Source organism: Lepisosteus platostomus, chromosome 3, assembly GCF_059453375.1.
Source record: "Lepisosteus platostomus isolate fLepPlt1 chromosome 3, fLepPlt1.hap1, whole genome shotgun sequence".
Classification (NCBI taxonomy): Eukaryota; Metazoa; Chordata; class Actinopteri; order Semionotiformes; family Lepisosteidae; genus Lepisosteus; species Lepisosteus platostomus.
The window spans coordinates 59033348-59047225 of NC_142613.1; the positions used below are offsets into that span (position 1 = coordinate 59033348).

At 38.4% G+C, this 13878-nt stretch overlaps 1 protein-coding gene across 2 annotated transcripts; it reads left to right on the forward strand.

Moving 5' to 3' along the window:
* Positions 1-888: 888 nt before the first annotated feature.
* LOC148675164 (angiopoietin-related protein 6) lies at positions 889-13878 on the forward strand. 2 transcript variants are annotated; one of them, XM_088626222.1, is made up of 7 exons: positions 889-980; positions 4499-5131; positions 8082-8313; positions 9454-9591; positions 10695-10911; positions 11980-12175; positions 13190-13878. In XM_088626222.1, exons 2-7 carry the CDS (start codon positions 4772-4774, stop codon positions 13334-13336), a joined length of 1290 nt encoding a protein of 429 aa, XP_088482348.1. In that variant the 5' UTR covers positions 889-980; positions 4499-4771; the 3' UTR covers positions 13337-13878. The 2 variants fall into 2 exon arrangements, with proteins under 2 accessions (XP_088482348.1, XP_088482349.1); XM_088626223.1 differs by lacking the exons at positions 11980-12175; positions 13190-13878 and adding an exon at positions 11379-11503.

Below are 13878 nucleotides of genomic sequence, written 5' to 3' on the forward strand. Positions count from 1 at the left end.
TCCCATATCTCCAATTATTTGGACACTTTATAAGAAATGCAGAATGGAAACAGGACCTTTGGCCTGTCAGAGCTTACTCAAAACCTGTTATCAAAGTGACTTTTGTCACGACCAATATAATATGTACCAACACCTGAAGAAGACCCCACAGCCGAAACATTGTGTTTCCTTTCTTTTAAGCATGGAATAAACCCGTTACCTGTTCCTTAATATGTACCAATGTTTGATACAAATGCAAAATTCGAATTTACTGATGTGACATTCATCATCCAGTTGGTCTGGTTTTTCGAACTAGTTTACACCTTACAGAAGCAAAATACTGTGTGTCCTTCTCTTTATAATTTCTCTCATATAAATTGACTGCCTTCAATTATGCTGGTAGGAACTGTGCAATCTTGACTACTAAATTGGGGCATCATTGTATCTTTAACTGTTCTTGCATTAATTAAAAATATTTTAGCTGTTTTAACACCAAATAAATACCTAACACCAGTCATGGGGATTCTTAAGATTTGTATGACTTGAGTTCAGTATCTTCTTTAAAAAAACAATATACCAAAATATACTCAAACACTTCACAAAACTTTTTTTTCACTATTAAAAGTAATACTGCTACAGTCTCACTGAGCGATATATACAGTATATAAAACTATCGGTCTTGAAAAGGCATGCATTTACTATGCATAATTAATCAAACACACATATGTACCGTATTATTTTAAGAGAGTGACTTTGAAATGTCATGAACTGGATTCTCTGAATAGCATCCGTTTTGCCAAGTGCATTTAAATCCTCCTGTCATTTTATTAACTAGGAATCCAATTAAGAGGCTTAGCACAGATAAATGATGTCTGTGATGTACAGTGCTGAGTAACACTGACCACATAATCAGACTTCCAGTGAAACTACTTATCTGTAGTAGGATATTTCTCTGAAGGGAAATGCACAGTATCAATACTGTGGATTGCTGTCATATATTGGTATGTATGTTTCCATTTCTCTCTGCTTTATTGATTATTAATCAAAATGGTTCTCTTTGGCTTTTTTTCTGCACTGCTGTCTAATATTTACAAGTCATTGTTTGAAAATAACTTGTCACAATAAGTGAGAATTCACGGTTGTATAGTAGATTAAAGAATAAAGGTATTTACTCATGTATCTTTCAGTTCTGAATGATCATGGGAGTAGATAAAGCTTAAAAAAGACATTTATGACCTTTTTGAAATTTGCAAAGGAACAACGTGCAGCCTCAAAGATTTAAGGCATTACGTGACTTCATCTCTCATTAAAATACTGACAGGTTTGTTTTTACTGTGACCCTGGTGAATGCAGGAGAATTAGAGTTATTTAACATACAAGATTACTTAAGAGTTATGTGTGTATGCACATGTAAAAATATTGAGATTGCAAGTACCATGGAGTGTAAATCTATATTACATTTAATGACACTAATAACCTGTAGTTTGTGTTGGTGCTAGGATATCGGTACTTTTGCTTTCTTCAAAGTGTGTTCCTAAGCGCCTAGAACATGATCTGATTTTGGAAAATAATATGCTAAAGTCTCAAAAGAAATCTATTCATTGGATTTTATAAGGGATATATTTGTTTTTGAAAACTTTTTTGTTCCACAGCAGTTTCCAGTTTTTACCACCTTGTTTTGTTGCTCCAGTGTGTTATATATACATACAGCAGGGCGCTGGAAAGCTAGAGTGTAGTTTGTGAAAAATAAATACAGTATGTATAAAATATCCTTCCACATTTTCAATGATTGTTTAAAGTCTAGGATCCACTTTTGTTTTTCTCCTACAAGCAGTGTATAAGGTAAAGGAGATGGAAGGGAGATGATTGTCTTGCAATATAATCACCCCAGATCCTCTTTTCTCCCGGTGAACCTAATTACTGGATGTTGGGAGGCTATGAAACGTAATTTAACAGGATTAAATTTAACCCCTGTGGGCTCTACTTAGCCTCCTCAGGACCCTGTGCAGTTGTGATCATACTGCTGCAAGTTCTCTGTGTTTTTCAGAACACGTGAATCAACAAAAATGTTATGTGAAGTGCCAGTTTAATGTGGAGAAACTCAGAACACTCAGCAGTGGTCTGGAAAACCATAAAATGGACAGAGTACATTTTAAATCAACACTGAGGTTTTATCAGTGATGAGATGAACCACAAATTGAATGCAAGAAACTATGTGTTGCTTATTTATCCTCACTACCTAGGATATAATGTGAGAAAAATTGAGTTTTTAAGTTTTCAAAAACTTCAAAAGTTACATTTTGAAGTAAGTTGTATAAATCAAGGTATATCCAAGAGGCCACCACTCTACCACTGTCTCAACTGACATCTGTATATAAAATATTACATGTATCTGACCTAAGTACAAATACAGTTCTATGATGCAGATATCATGTGCTGAGACCTGGGTCATGTCATTTGCTTCCTGTGATTCCCCACAATTGCCGGAGCACTGATTGGCATTAGGCCATTTCCAACTTCCTGGACGCCGGCAGAATTTTTAGTGACTTCATTGAGAGGTGCTTTGCTGGAAGGTAGGGTGCTGTGTCCAGTCTGAGTTGTCCATTGTTTGGGTTATCCTTTGCTTCTTGCTGTCCTTTTAGTACACCTTCTGCCTCCCTCAAGCAATTTTGTGATTTTTATCAAAGTGGTTTAGAACATCTTAAAATGCTTCAAGATATTATTTTTAGGATTTAATAAACTGATGGTTATTTCCTGGCCATTAGCAAAACACTTGCTTTAAATTTTATTTGCACAATAAACATTTGCACAATATTAAGGCATTTCAAGTATTTCTGACAAAGCAGACAAACCTTGCAGTAACCGAGAGATTTTGGTTAAGCTTAATTATTGTGATTTCATTACTGCAGGTGAACTCGGGTAGATTCTGAGCTGTTTTATTTTGACAGCTATAGATGGTCGTAGCCTTACATTGTTCACTGTGAATCAAATAAGTAACCTGGAGAAAGGAGAACTTTTACTCCAGTGGAAGGAAATGTCAGGACAGTTATTAGAGGTCATTAAAGACTACTAGTTCAGCTATACTGTATTTGTATATGATATGTAGCATCCAAAACAGGTGTCCCTTGCATTGCTCTCAGTTTGTGTAACCTTAAGCCTGATGTTATACACATTTTTTATTTTGGAATTACTAGTTGTTCTCTTCATGCTTCCAGGATAGGGTCCATACGTTGGCCACATTTGCCTGGAGTTAACATTTTTCTGATAATAAATTAAATGATATATCTCTATAGGATATAGAATACAAATAACTAGCATAGTTAATCTAATATAAATTGTCATTTGTTTTATATGGTTGATAATCTGGGGGCAGAGCAATGGCGCAGTGGTAAGCATTTCTACCTCACTACACTGGGGCCCTAGATACACAATGGTGCTTTGGAGTTTGTATGTTTTCCTATGCTTGTGTGGGTTTCCTCCCACCTGGGATTAGGTTAGGGCTTCTGGGAAAACTGGAGTATCTGTATGTCTGTGTATGTCCTCGATGGGCTGGTGTCCTATCCAGGGTGTATCCTGCTCTGTGACCATTACTTGCCAGCATAGCCTCAGCCATCCACTGGCGACCCTATATTGGATAAAAGGATTTATAAAATGAATGGATGGTTGAGTATCTGATAGAGAAAAGGGAGACAAAGGACTCACAAAATAATTGTCTAGTTAAAATATATTCAAGTAGGTAGCTGTGTCAGAAAGAAACACAATGTTTTGGCTATGGAGCCTTCTTCAGGTGTGGGAACCTTCACCCGAAGGGAACACCTGAAAAACGTTCCACAGCTGAAACGTTGTATTTCTTTTCTTCTCTTTTCAGCATGGATTAAACCTTTTCTTGTTCCTTTGCAGCCTACGCATGCTGACACAGCTACTGTACCTACTTGAACTACTTCAGCCTACTTCTGCTGCGACCCACTATGCCTTCCTCTAAATCTTTTTCTAGATCTCTTCATCATTCCTTCTCCTCCTCCCTGGGCTACTTGCCCACCTTTTCTCACCAAACCAGCGGTCTGCGATCTGTTCTCACAGCGATCTGTTCCAAGACCTGGCTTTCTAACCACCTCCTATTCCCTTACAGATGTTGTCATTATAATGTCATTCCTAAAGGATTTGGTCTGACATTTAACACTTTTTTCTTTGACTCTGACACCACCCAGAGTAACACTGAGAGACTTCTACAACACATTTCAAGGAAACTAATGCTTTCTACCATTTTCTCCCTCAAACAACGGATTACCCTTTCTAACAACATCAAAGAAGCTAAGGCATTTTTACAGCTAACAGCTCCACATCATCTTCCCTCATCAGATCCACACCCAAAGAAGACTTCACAGCCAAAAAGTTGTGTTTTTCTTCTCTTTTCAGCACATAATAAGCCTTTACTTGTTCCTTAGTTAAAATATGGTTGTGCTTGTAGAGGTTGCTGAGAATATTCATGTTATACTTTTTGTTTGTGTCTGTGTTCCAGGGCCATTGAAATGTACTGACATGGACAAACTACTTTCTGCAATGAGAGCCTAGGAATGTTTTAAGTGGAATTGACTGTCTTAGTAGAAGGCCCTCAATATAAAGTAAAAAGGAAATACAAACAAATTCTTCAACGTAAGACTGGGTGTGTTGGAGCATATTGCCTATAAAACATTAGAGGGGACGCGTGTGCTGAAGAATTAATTTCCTTGCTCTTCAGGATTCTCCCCTGTGTACATTTCCCCTTCCAAGGTAGCTTGGGTTTGGTGTGACAATGACGCTTTTATTGCTGAACACTCCTGTCTTCTTGGTGGTCTGGAGTACCTGGCTCATGGTAGGGGGAAACGATACTGAGTTCTACGAGAATACTCAACCGATCAGCAGCGGCCTGATTCAGTGTGGAGAATACAGCAACCACGCCCTGCCCAATGGCAAATGCCGCATTGTGGCCACTCTTCCACAACTGGATGAACAAAGATGTCCGGACATGTTCCGCTGCACAGATGAAGTGTCCTATTGGCTCCACGAGAATGAGGAGAGGAAGCAACAGATCCTGGACCTGAAGGAAACAATCTCAGAGCTACAGGAGGAGCTCAGGAATCATAGGCACCGAATCAAAGTGCTGGAGTTACAGGTAGGTCCTATTAATTTTATTTTAATTGACTAAATTTTCATTTCCGTGAAATTACACTGAAATTGTTCCACCGAAAAAGCAATATATTAAAGTGGGAAAATATTTTGGGTGTTGTGCAGAGGGATGATGAAGTTGGAATGAAATTGATATACATGTACAGTACATGCTGAACTGAACAAACATGCAGCAAGATACTGTACAGATCAATAGTTTTTCAAAATAGCTACCCAAATATGTTTTATTTTGTACATTATCTCTGTTGTAGTTACTTATTCAGATACTTTGGGGAAAATGACTGTGGAAAAAAACAAATTATGGTAAAAAAAGGCATAAAAAGCAAATCATAAATCTGCACTTAAACTTGAAAGTGTAAGATCCAAAATAAATCTTTCTGACTGCATGTCTGGAAGGTAGATGTCACAGGGAAGATGTTTTCTTTGTTGTTTAGATTTGGGGGATGTTGTGGCCATTTAAGTAAATAAAATAATCAGCATACAAAAATCCCAATGAAATCTGTGATCATCTGCGACCTATTAAATGTTTATGATTAATACAAGTAACCCTCGAAATCCAGGCAAATTCAGAATTTGTGCACAAAGCTATTTATGAAATATAGAGAGGCATTATACAAAAATATACACATTTTGTCCTTCAACATTATACAGTAGTACTCTAGCTTTTCTTTACAAAGTTCTGAAATCAAGTGGATGCCCTACAATGAGTTTCAGAGCTCACAAGACTTGGAAATGGTTGAAAATTCAGCCCTGACCTTAAGGTTATGTACTGTACTGTAGGTAGGATAGAAGGGTACACTGTCCAATCAATTCTGTGGAGATAACAGACAATCCCCCCTAGTTCTGATGGGCTGTGGACACACTAGCAAACCTTAATAATGCCTCCTTAACCCAAGCAATAAAAGGATTAGCTGTGAAGCCTGACCTTCCCATACATGCCTCCTTGCATATCCGTCACACTAATCTCACTTGGAGTGTCAGGCAGTGCTGTGACTCAAAGCTACAGTATACAAAGCTAGTATATTCTACCAAATTAATCCACCAGCCACCATTGTGTGTCAAGTCAATTTTTATTTGAAAGATTTATTAGAATAACTATCCTCAAGTCTATAAATTGTTTGTGTATGGGTGTATGCCCTGTGATAGACTGGTTCCTGGCCAGTGTGCAGACCCACATTGTGCTCTGTGCCTCCAAGACTGGCTCTGGGTTGCCATAACCAAGAATAAGTGAATTTCTCATAGTGGATGGATGGATGGGTGGATTATTCCCTAGTGCATTCAAATTGCCACCATCTTCTTTTTTGTTTATTTGGATTAAAAGATAGTTTTCTCCTGCTGTTGTTGTTTTTATTGGCATAAGGATCTGATGACTTTAAAAGTTAGACTGTACAGTATGGGGATTTGAACTGCCCTGAGTTGTCGCAGTAGAAAAAGAGCTTAATGTGAAATATTTTAAGATGAATAGAACTAAGCTAGATGCCAATCTGTATGACAAAAGGATTCTAGAGAATATTAACATGGTATTAGAATAGGAACAGTACAGTAGGTCTTGTTGAACTAAGTTAGTTTTTTTTTCATATCAGTGAAAGACGCAAACAATGTGTCACACCCAGTACACCTAGAGGGCACTCTATTTCTGTCCTGTTCCTAGTTCCCTATGATTATTCATGTCTTTCTGGTGTGTCTTGTTGTGTAGCCTATTTACTTCCTATTTCTGCTCTGCTCCTCGTTCGGCATTGAGGTTCGGATGTCCTAAGACTCGTCTAGCACAAGGTCGCTCCTGTCCATGGCCTGAGGGCATAGGTTTCTGTACAGCATTTCCTGAACAGCTGAGCCCAGGCTAACCCCCATCTCGCCGCTACGCATAGGGTCTTTTCGCTCTCCTGTCATTCCACTGTTCGTCCTTTCCGACATCCGTGACACAATGCATGGTATAATAGGGTTTCAAAAGGTTTTTCAGAACCTTCCTCTGAAGAGATTAATTTTCACATTGCACAGAGGTAGTCGTTCCCCAAAAATTAGATTGGATTGAGAACTGGAGGAACTGATTTTTAAAGGAAAGTTCAAGAGAAGATAAAACCCTAATATCACCAACTTTCAGATATTGAGGTATAAATATTTTGTTTTTATACTTAATTGTATGTTTCACTCTGAATCCCTCATCCTACCCAATCTTTAGCCTTGCAGCAGCTCCATGGCTCATTCCTCATATTGGGGTCACCTGACAGTCTCTTCTTCATGGAGAGGTTGTTATTCTCCTCAGCCTTGGGAGTTAAGCCTACTGACTACTGAATAAATAGAAAACAGAGAGCAGAGAGTCCAATGTAAAAAAAATCATATTTGCGGTGATGTGATAAACAGTTTACCACAGGGATCCGTATTAGGGCCAATGTTCTTCCACATTTCTATTAATAATCTATATTCTTGTATAGCAAGTACATTAGTCTAGGAATACCAAAATAGGAGATTTGGCTAGAATTGTAAAAGCTGGAAAGGAAATTAAAGCAAAACCTATATTATAAATATTGCGATTCAGTGTATGAAGAGAAGCAGAAGACGGTAACTGCAGCCCACTGACTTTATTACCCTTTTCGGTTACACAGGTATACTAGTCACGGAGAGGAGGGCATGGAGAGGAGAAACAGCTTCTGCTGCACAGCTTGAGGGGTGCAAAAAAGGGAGTGAAAGGAGGGAAGAGGTCCCCTTTTATAGAGCGACATGGGGAAGGGAAGTGAGCTTGCAAATAAGGGGGAAAAGGTCAAAGTGTAGATGGTGGCCATGTCAGACTGCTAGCAGAGGCAGAATGCTACAATATTGTGATGCAACTAGGGGCTTAGTCCTTGAGGAGAGTAACTTTCCCCAGTAGCTTTTTCCTACTGTTCTCTGCCTGGGGTGAATTTGTGAGAAAGTCCTCTCAGCTTTTTTTCCCCTGATAGAACGAGGAGAAGAATGGACTGAACTCCTCCCTGGAGCACAGGTTCCATGAACTGGACCAGCATTACACTGAAGCCAACACCCTGCTTCATATCCATGGCTCGCTCATCTATGACATGCAGTCGCAGATCCACAACCTGTCGCTGCTGGTGGAGAAGGTGCGCCGTAACCCTGGGTGTATGATCAACATTGTCCGGAGTCCTCTCTTCAGCCCCCAGGAGGCCCTGCACCCAGGTAAGCTCCTGAAAATACTTCTTCACTAGGACCAAGGCCTTACCCGCTGAGAAGATTATTACTGTAGGATGCAAGATGCACATAGAATACATACAGAGTGCCTGGACATACGAATAAGTCCTATAAGACCCTCTAAGAATTCACTATCATTTTCCTCTCATGGCCTTTCTACATCACACCTACTTTACTACTGATTTTCTAACACAGATGTCTTAAGTTTTACAATTAACTTTTTATGTGCTTGCATATTATTGTGACGTACGATGAATGACCTCCAACCTATATGGCTAGTTACTTTATTAATTACTTAAGCTAGTAAGTTAGTTAGTACATATGTTATACATTATTACTTTTCAGATTTGCTTTGGCAAATGTATGTCACACACAATATTTTTAATTTAGACAGTATGTACTGTACAGTAAGTGTCAGGTAAAGAAATAATTAGGAAACTACATATGCTAACAATGCATGCCATATGGGGGTGAGAAACAGTAATTTACAAATTTTAGCACTTTATTTAGCACCATCAATTTCCCTACAGGATTAATAAAGTATTAACTATCTATCTCTCTATCTATTTAACTTTACCAAGTTTAAAGCAGTACTTCCAGATCACTTTTTAATACCAAAGAAAAAAATTATGAATACCATGTGTGAGCACATGAGGGAGTCTAAAACCTCAAATGCAAGTACAGAGACATGTTTACACTTACTTCTGCAGTGGTTTAATTTCCTTTCTATCCAAAAAAGAACACTTTGGTGTCCTGCAGTGCTCCTACTCACTGAATTATTGCATTTTTTTGTGTGCTTTGTCCTGTTCCTGTAAATGAAATGTATTTAATTTTAGGTACACCAATTACTTTTAGGCCTGAAGACATCCTAGTGTCCTTTTAATGAGGTCTGCATGAGTCAGTTCCTACCCCACCCCCATTTTCGTGCTGCAGTTTTGTTTATCTGTATTTTTTCACTTGTGGTTAAATAAAATACTTTTCTTAGGTCAATTTATGGTTAGATTCCTCAGTACCTCTTTCCTTAATTCTGGCTGAGATGATTTGTGCATTGTGCTGGCTTTTGACAAAATAATTACTAGTAAGTTGAGTAATAAGTTACTCAAATGGGCGTTCATTTTTTCTTTTCAGAAATACAGCGTGTGAGAAACTGCCCCATAGACTGTGCCTCCATTTACTACAATGGTGTGCGCAGGACTGGAATCTACACTGTGGTGCCGTCTATGGGAGGAGCTCCAGTTGAAGTCTTCTGTGACATGAACACTGAAGGTAACTTTTTTATAATCTACCCCTTCTCCCTGTTGACTTACAGCTACTGTAACTTGCACGTACAGTATTGTGTGAAAAGATTTAGTGTCAACCTCTGCACTTCATTTTTTGCTTAATGTTTTTTAATATAACAAACCTTTAAAAACCTCTCATAGAAAGTTCAGTGTGGCTTTCGAGATCATTTGTGGTTGCACAACTAGCAGAAAAAACACAGTGTTTTCAAGTAATTTTATTTGCTATTTTAAAATTTTTCAGATTGGCAAATTCCTTACTATCAAATTTGTATCTACTCAAGCTGATAAGATTTCTGCTAAGTAGCAATATTCTTAACAGACATACTTTGATCATTTTGACTGTCAAAATAAATCGCCTATAGCAATCAGTTTGCTAATTGCTTGGTGAACCATAGAAAAACACTTGTCTTCTTTGAACAAGCAAAGGTCAGTTCCAATTTATTCACCAAAACTCTAGCCTTCTGATGCTCTGAGATGAAATACCTGGAAAGTAGTGATATTTGTTCTGACACTATTTTCAATATTTTTATGCCTTGCTGGTTCATTTTTAATCTGCAATCAAAATATAAACACATTTTCATCTATAAAGCCTGGGTCTCATTGTCAGAATTGATCAAACAATTATTTTGACAATTATAGACAATTCTGTTTTATTATTATTTTTTTCATGAAAGAGGTAAACAGGGAGTCTAGTCTGATAAAAAACACTTTAAAAGAGAAGAAAATACAAGAGGAATCCAGACAGAAGAGAAAAAGAGAGTGTGAGTGAAGATCACATGGATTTATATTTTACAACCATGGTGGTAGGGTGCAGACAACCAATATGGGTACCTTTGATAAGCAGATAAACTGGGGAGATGAGAAGTGGTCAATGTAGTTTTAAAAAGACAGCTGGGTTTTACAGAGACTCATGCAATATATCATGGCTTCCCTAGCAGGCGATGCATTCTAAAGTATTACAAATCCCGTGCCCTCATTTGGTCCTGTGAGACACAAACAGTATAGGACACTGGTCGACACCAGGTTAAGGTATATTATTAAATAATAAAACAATGTCTGAAGAGTTTCAGGACAGAACTTCTCTTTTAGGTGGGGGATGGACTGTGATTCAGAGAAGACAGGACGGCACGGTCAACTTCAATCGCAGCTGGAAGGAGTACAAAGAGGGCTTTGGTGACTTGCATACTGAGTTCTGGCTGGGGAACGATCACATCCATGACATCTCTAGCCAAGGGGATTATTCCCTGCGCATTGACCTTGAGGACTGGAACAATAAGCACAAGCACGCGCTGTACGAGAGCTTCAGGTAAGGACTTGCTTGGCTGTAACCTAGTCTTTGCGGTAAGTCCATCCATCCATCCATTTTCTAATTACTTCTTCCAATTGGGTGTCAGGGGGGGAGTCAGAGCCTATTCTGGCAAGCAACAGGAGCAAGACAGGGTCTACCCTGGATGTCCATTGCAGGGCACACACACAGATACGCACACACTCAAACCTAGTGTAGCAGTGTAGCAGAAAACCTCAGCACCCAGAGGAAACTCATACAAACTGCAGTGCTGCCATCTGTGTGGAATTTGTATGTTCTCCTTATGGTTGTGTGGAATTCTTTCAGATGCTCCAGTTTTCTCCCACAGTCCAAAAACATGTTGGTAGGCTAATTGGCTTCTGGGAACATTGGCTTTAATAAACCATTTTGTGAGTGTGTGTTTCTATCTTGAAATGGACTGGCATCCTGTCTAAGGTGTATCCAACCTTGTGCCTGTTACTTTCCAGCTCCCCCATGACCTTTAATTGGATGAAGGTGAGGAAACGGATGGATGGATGTGCTACTTTCAATGTTTACAAAGTTTTAAATTCAGTTTAGGTACAAATTAAACAGTAGATATGATAAGAGGTAAGTACATTAAACCAAAATTATATTTAAAATTTCAGGAAAATTACAGTAAATACTTCTGGGAAAGAAACTGGAATACATGTGTCTGCTTTTTTGGTTTTGGAATTTTACGTTGTGCAATTTTGTGGTATTGTAAAGATAATTGATGTTGCCTATAAAAGTGCTACATACTGTACCATTTCTTATTATTATTGCACAAAAAATGAACTAGTAATTATAATAGCAAACACATACCGCAGTTTCTAATAAGGAGTAAAGACTGTTCTATGTTTTCAGTGAAGTGCAAAAGTTTATCATTGCATAAGAGCAAAACTCCATTTACAATATTTTTTTATGTTATCAGGAAAAGTACTGTTCACTGCAACAAGAAATGTATTACTGTGAAATCACTCTTCATTAAAACCTAAATAAATGTGCTTACAATTTCAGAAGAATTGAAAAACTGGGATGGAACTGATGTTTTTTCTCTGTTATTTGCAGTATTGAGGAGGAAGTCAACCACTATCGTCTGCATGTCAGTGGTTTCAGTGGGACTGTGGAAGACTCTTTCAGCTGGTACCACAACAAGCGTAGTTTCAGCACCCCGGACACTGGGAACATCTGTGCTGAAATATCCCATGGGGGCTGGTGGTACCATCAGTGCTTCTTTTCCAACCTCAATGGGGTTTATTACAAGGTAAAACAGCTGACCAGATACAAACGTCAATATAGCAAAACTTGCTCTCGTTTGCCTGTGTAAAACAGAACCCTTCAAAGAGCATCTTGTCACAGGAAATAGCATGAAAGGAAATAGCCAACAGTTCTGAATATACAAGGGAAGCAATAAGTGAATCACTAATTTCAGATTTATTGAGTAGTAGTAAACTCTGGCGAAGTGGTTTTATTTCAAGCCCAAAGATTCTATCTGGAAATGTATTTTTAGATAGGAATATAATGTATGTTCCTGGTTGCTTTTTTCTGTCATTTCCCTCTACCATCCTGCTTAAATGGCTTCATCAGCTGGATGCTTAGTTCTTTCAAGAGCACCTTTCTATTTAAATGAGAATTCTAAACACTTGGAAAGGCTTCAGTAAACCATTTTGAAGTTAAAACCAAGATAGAAGAATTGTATGCAACAGAAACCAAACTTATCCTGCAGCTAGGATCACCCATTTCCCCTTCTCTTAGACTACTCTTCTTTTACATTTTCTCCATTCATTGGAAGTTCCATTTCACACCTCTCTACACCTATTCTGACTTCACACCTCTTGATTGGCCTCTCTTTCTGTTCCCTGCTCCCGCCTCTCACTCCTCCTCCCTCCCAGCCTTTGTTCTCCTGCTACATTACCTTTGCCTACTGCCCTGTCTCTCTCAAACCTGAAGAAGGCTCCACGGCCGAAACCTTGTGTTTTCTTTCTTCTTTTTTTTCAGCATGGAATAAACCTATTACTTGTTCTAGTAATATGATTTTATCACTTTGAGGAGAAAGCTTGAAATTCAACAACCATTTTTGTTACTTCCCATGAATATAAAGTATGTTGTTCTTGTAAAGATGGGCTCCAGGGTTCTACTGTAAAACTACACAAAGATGAAATTGTGGTTTTAATAAAAAATCTAATTAAGTTACTTAAATTATTAACCAAAGAAATGACACACAGTGGGTACTGCTATGATGTTGCACCATTCTAATAAAGCGCTTGAAATCTTCCAGGGTGGCCGTTACTCTGCAAAAGGGAAGAATCTTCTTGGTCCTGATGGTATTGTATGGTATAGCTGGAAGGACTCGGATTACTATTCCTTAAAGAAGGTAAGCATGATGATCCGTCCTCGCACGTTCCGACCACGGCTCTCTCCATGAGGACTTTCCTGGATTTCCTGTGAAGGTATTCCATTCTGCATTCGCTCAAGGGAACTCGGGCAGCTGATCTAAAGGCCAAAGTCATGAAACATTTGTAGAAATGTTTGGTCTTGTACATATCTGACTTTTAAACCTACAGTTCTGTTCTGGGGTCTGATTGACCAGTAGCCTTGACTGCGTATGGCTGCAGAAGAGGATCCAACGTCTTTTTGCAAAACAGTGCAGCATTATAGCTGAATTCTCAACTGCAAAAGTATTTCTACACATTTATTGTTGGTCATAGCAAATATTGAATAGTCTTCAGGGTTCTATAGCATATACTGTACTGTACTTCAAGATATTCATTGCATATTTCAAACATTTTCCTAAACATTATCAAGAAAACTGGCTTTCAGTAAAGGTGTTTCCTATATTGTGAGGGTTGAATTTGTTGTCTGTGATGATAGAATGTAACAAAAAAAAATAAGACGATAAATCTTTACAAAATACATACACTACTACTCAAGGCCACCATGGAAAAGTCATATTTATAGAAGAGTATA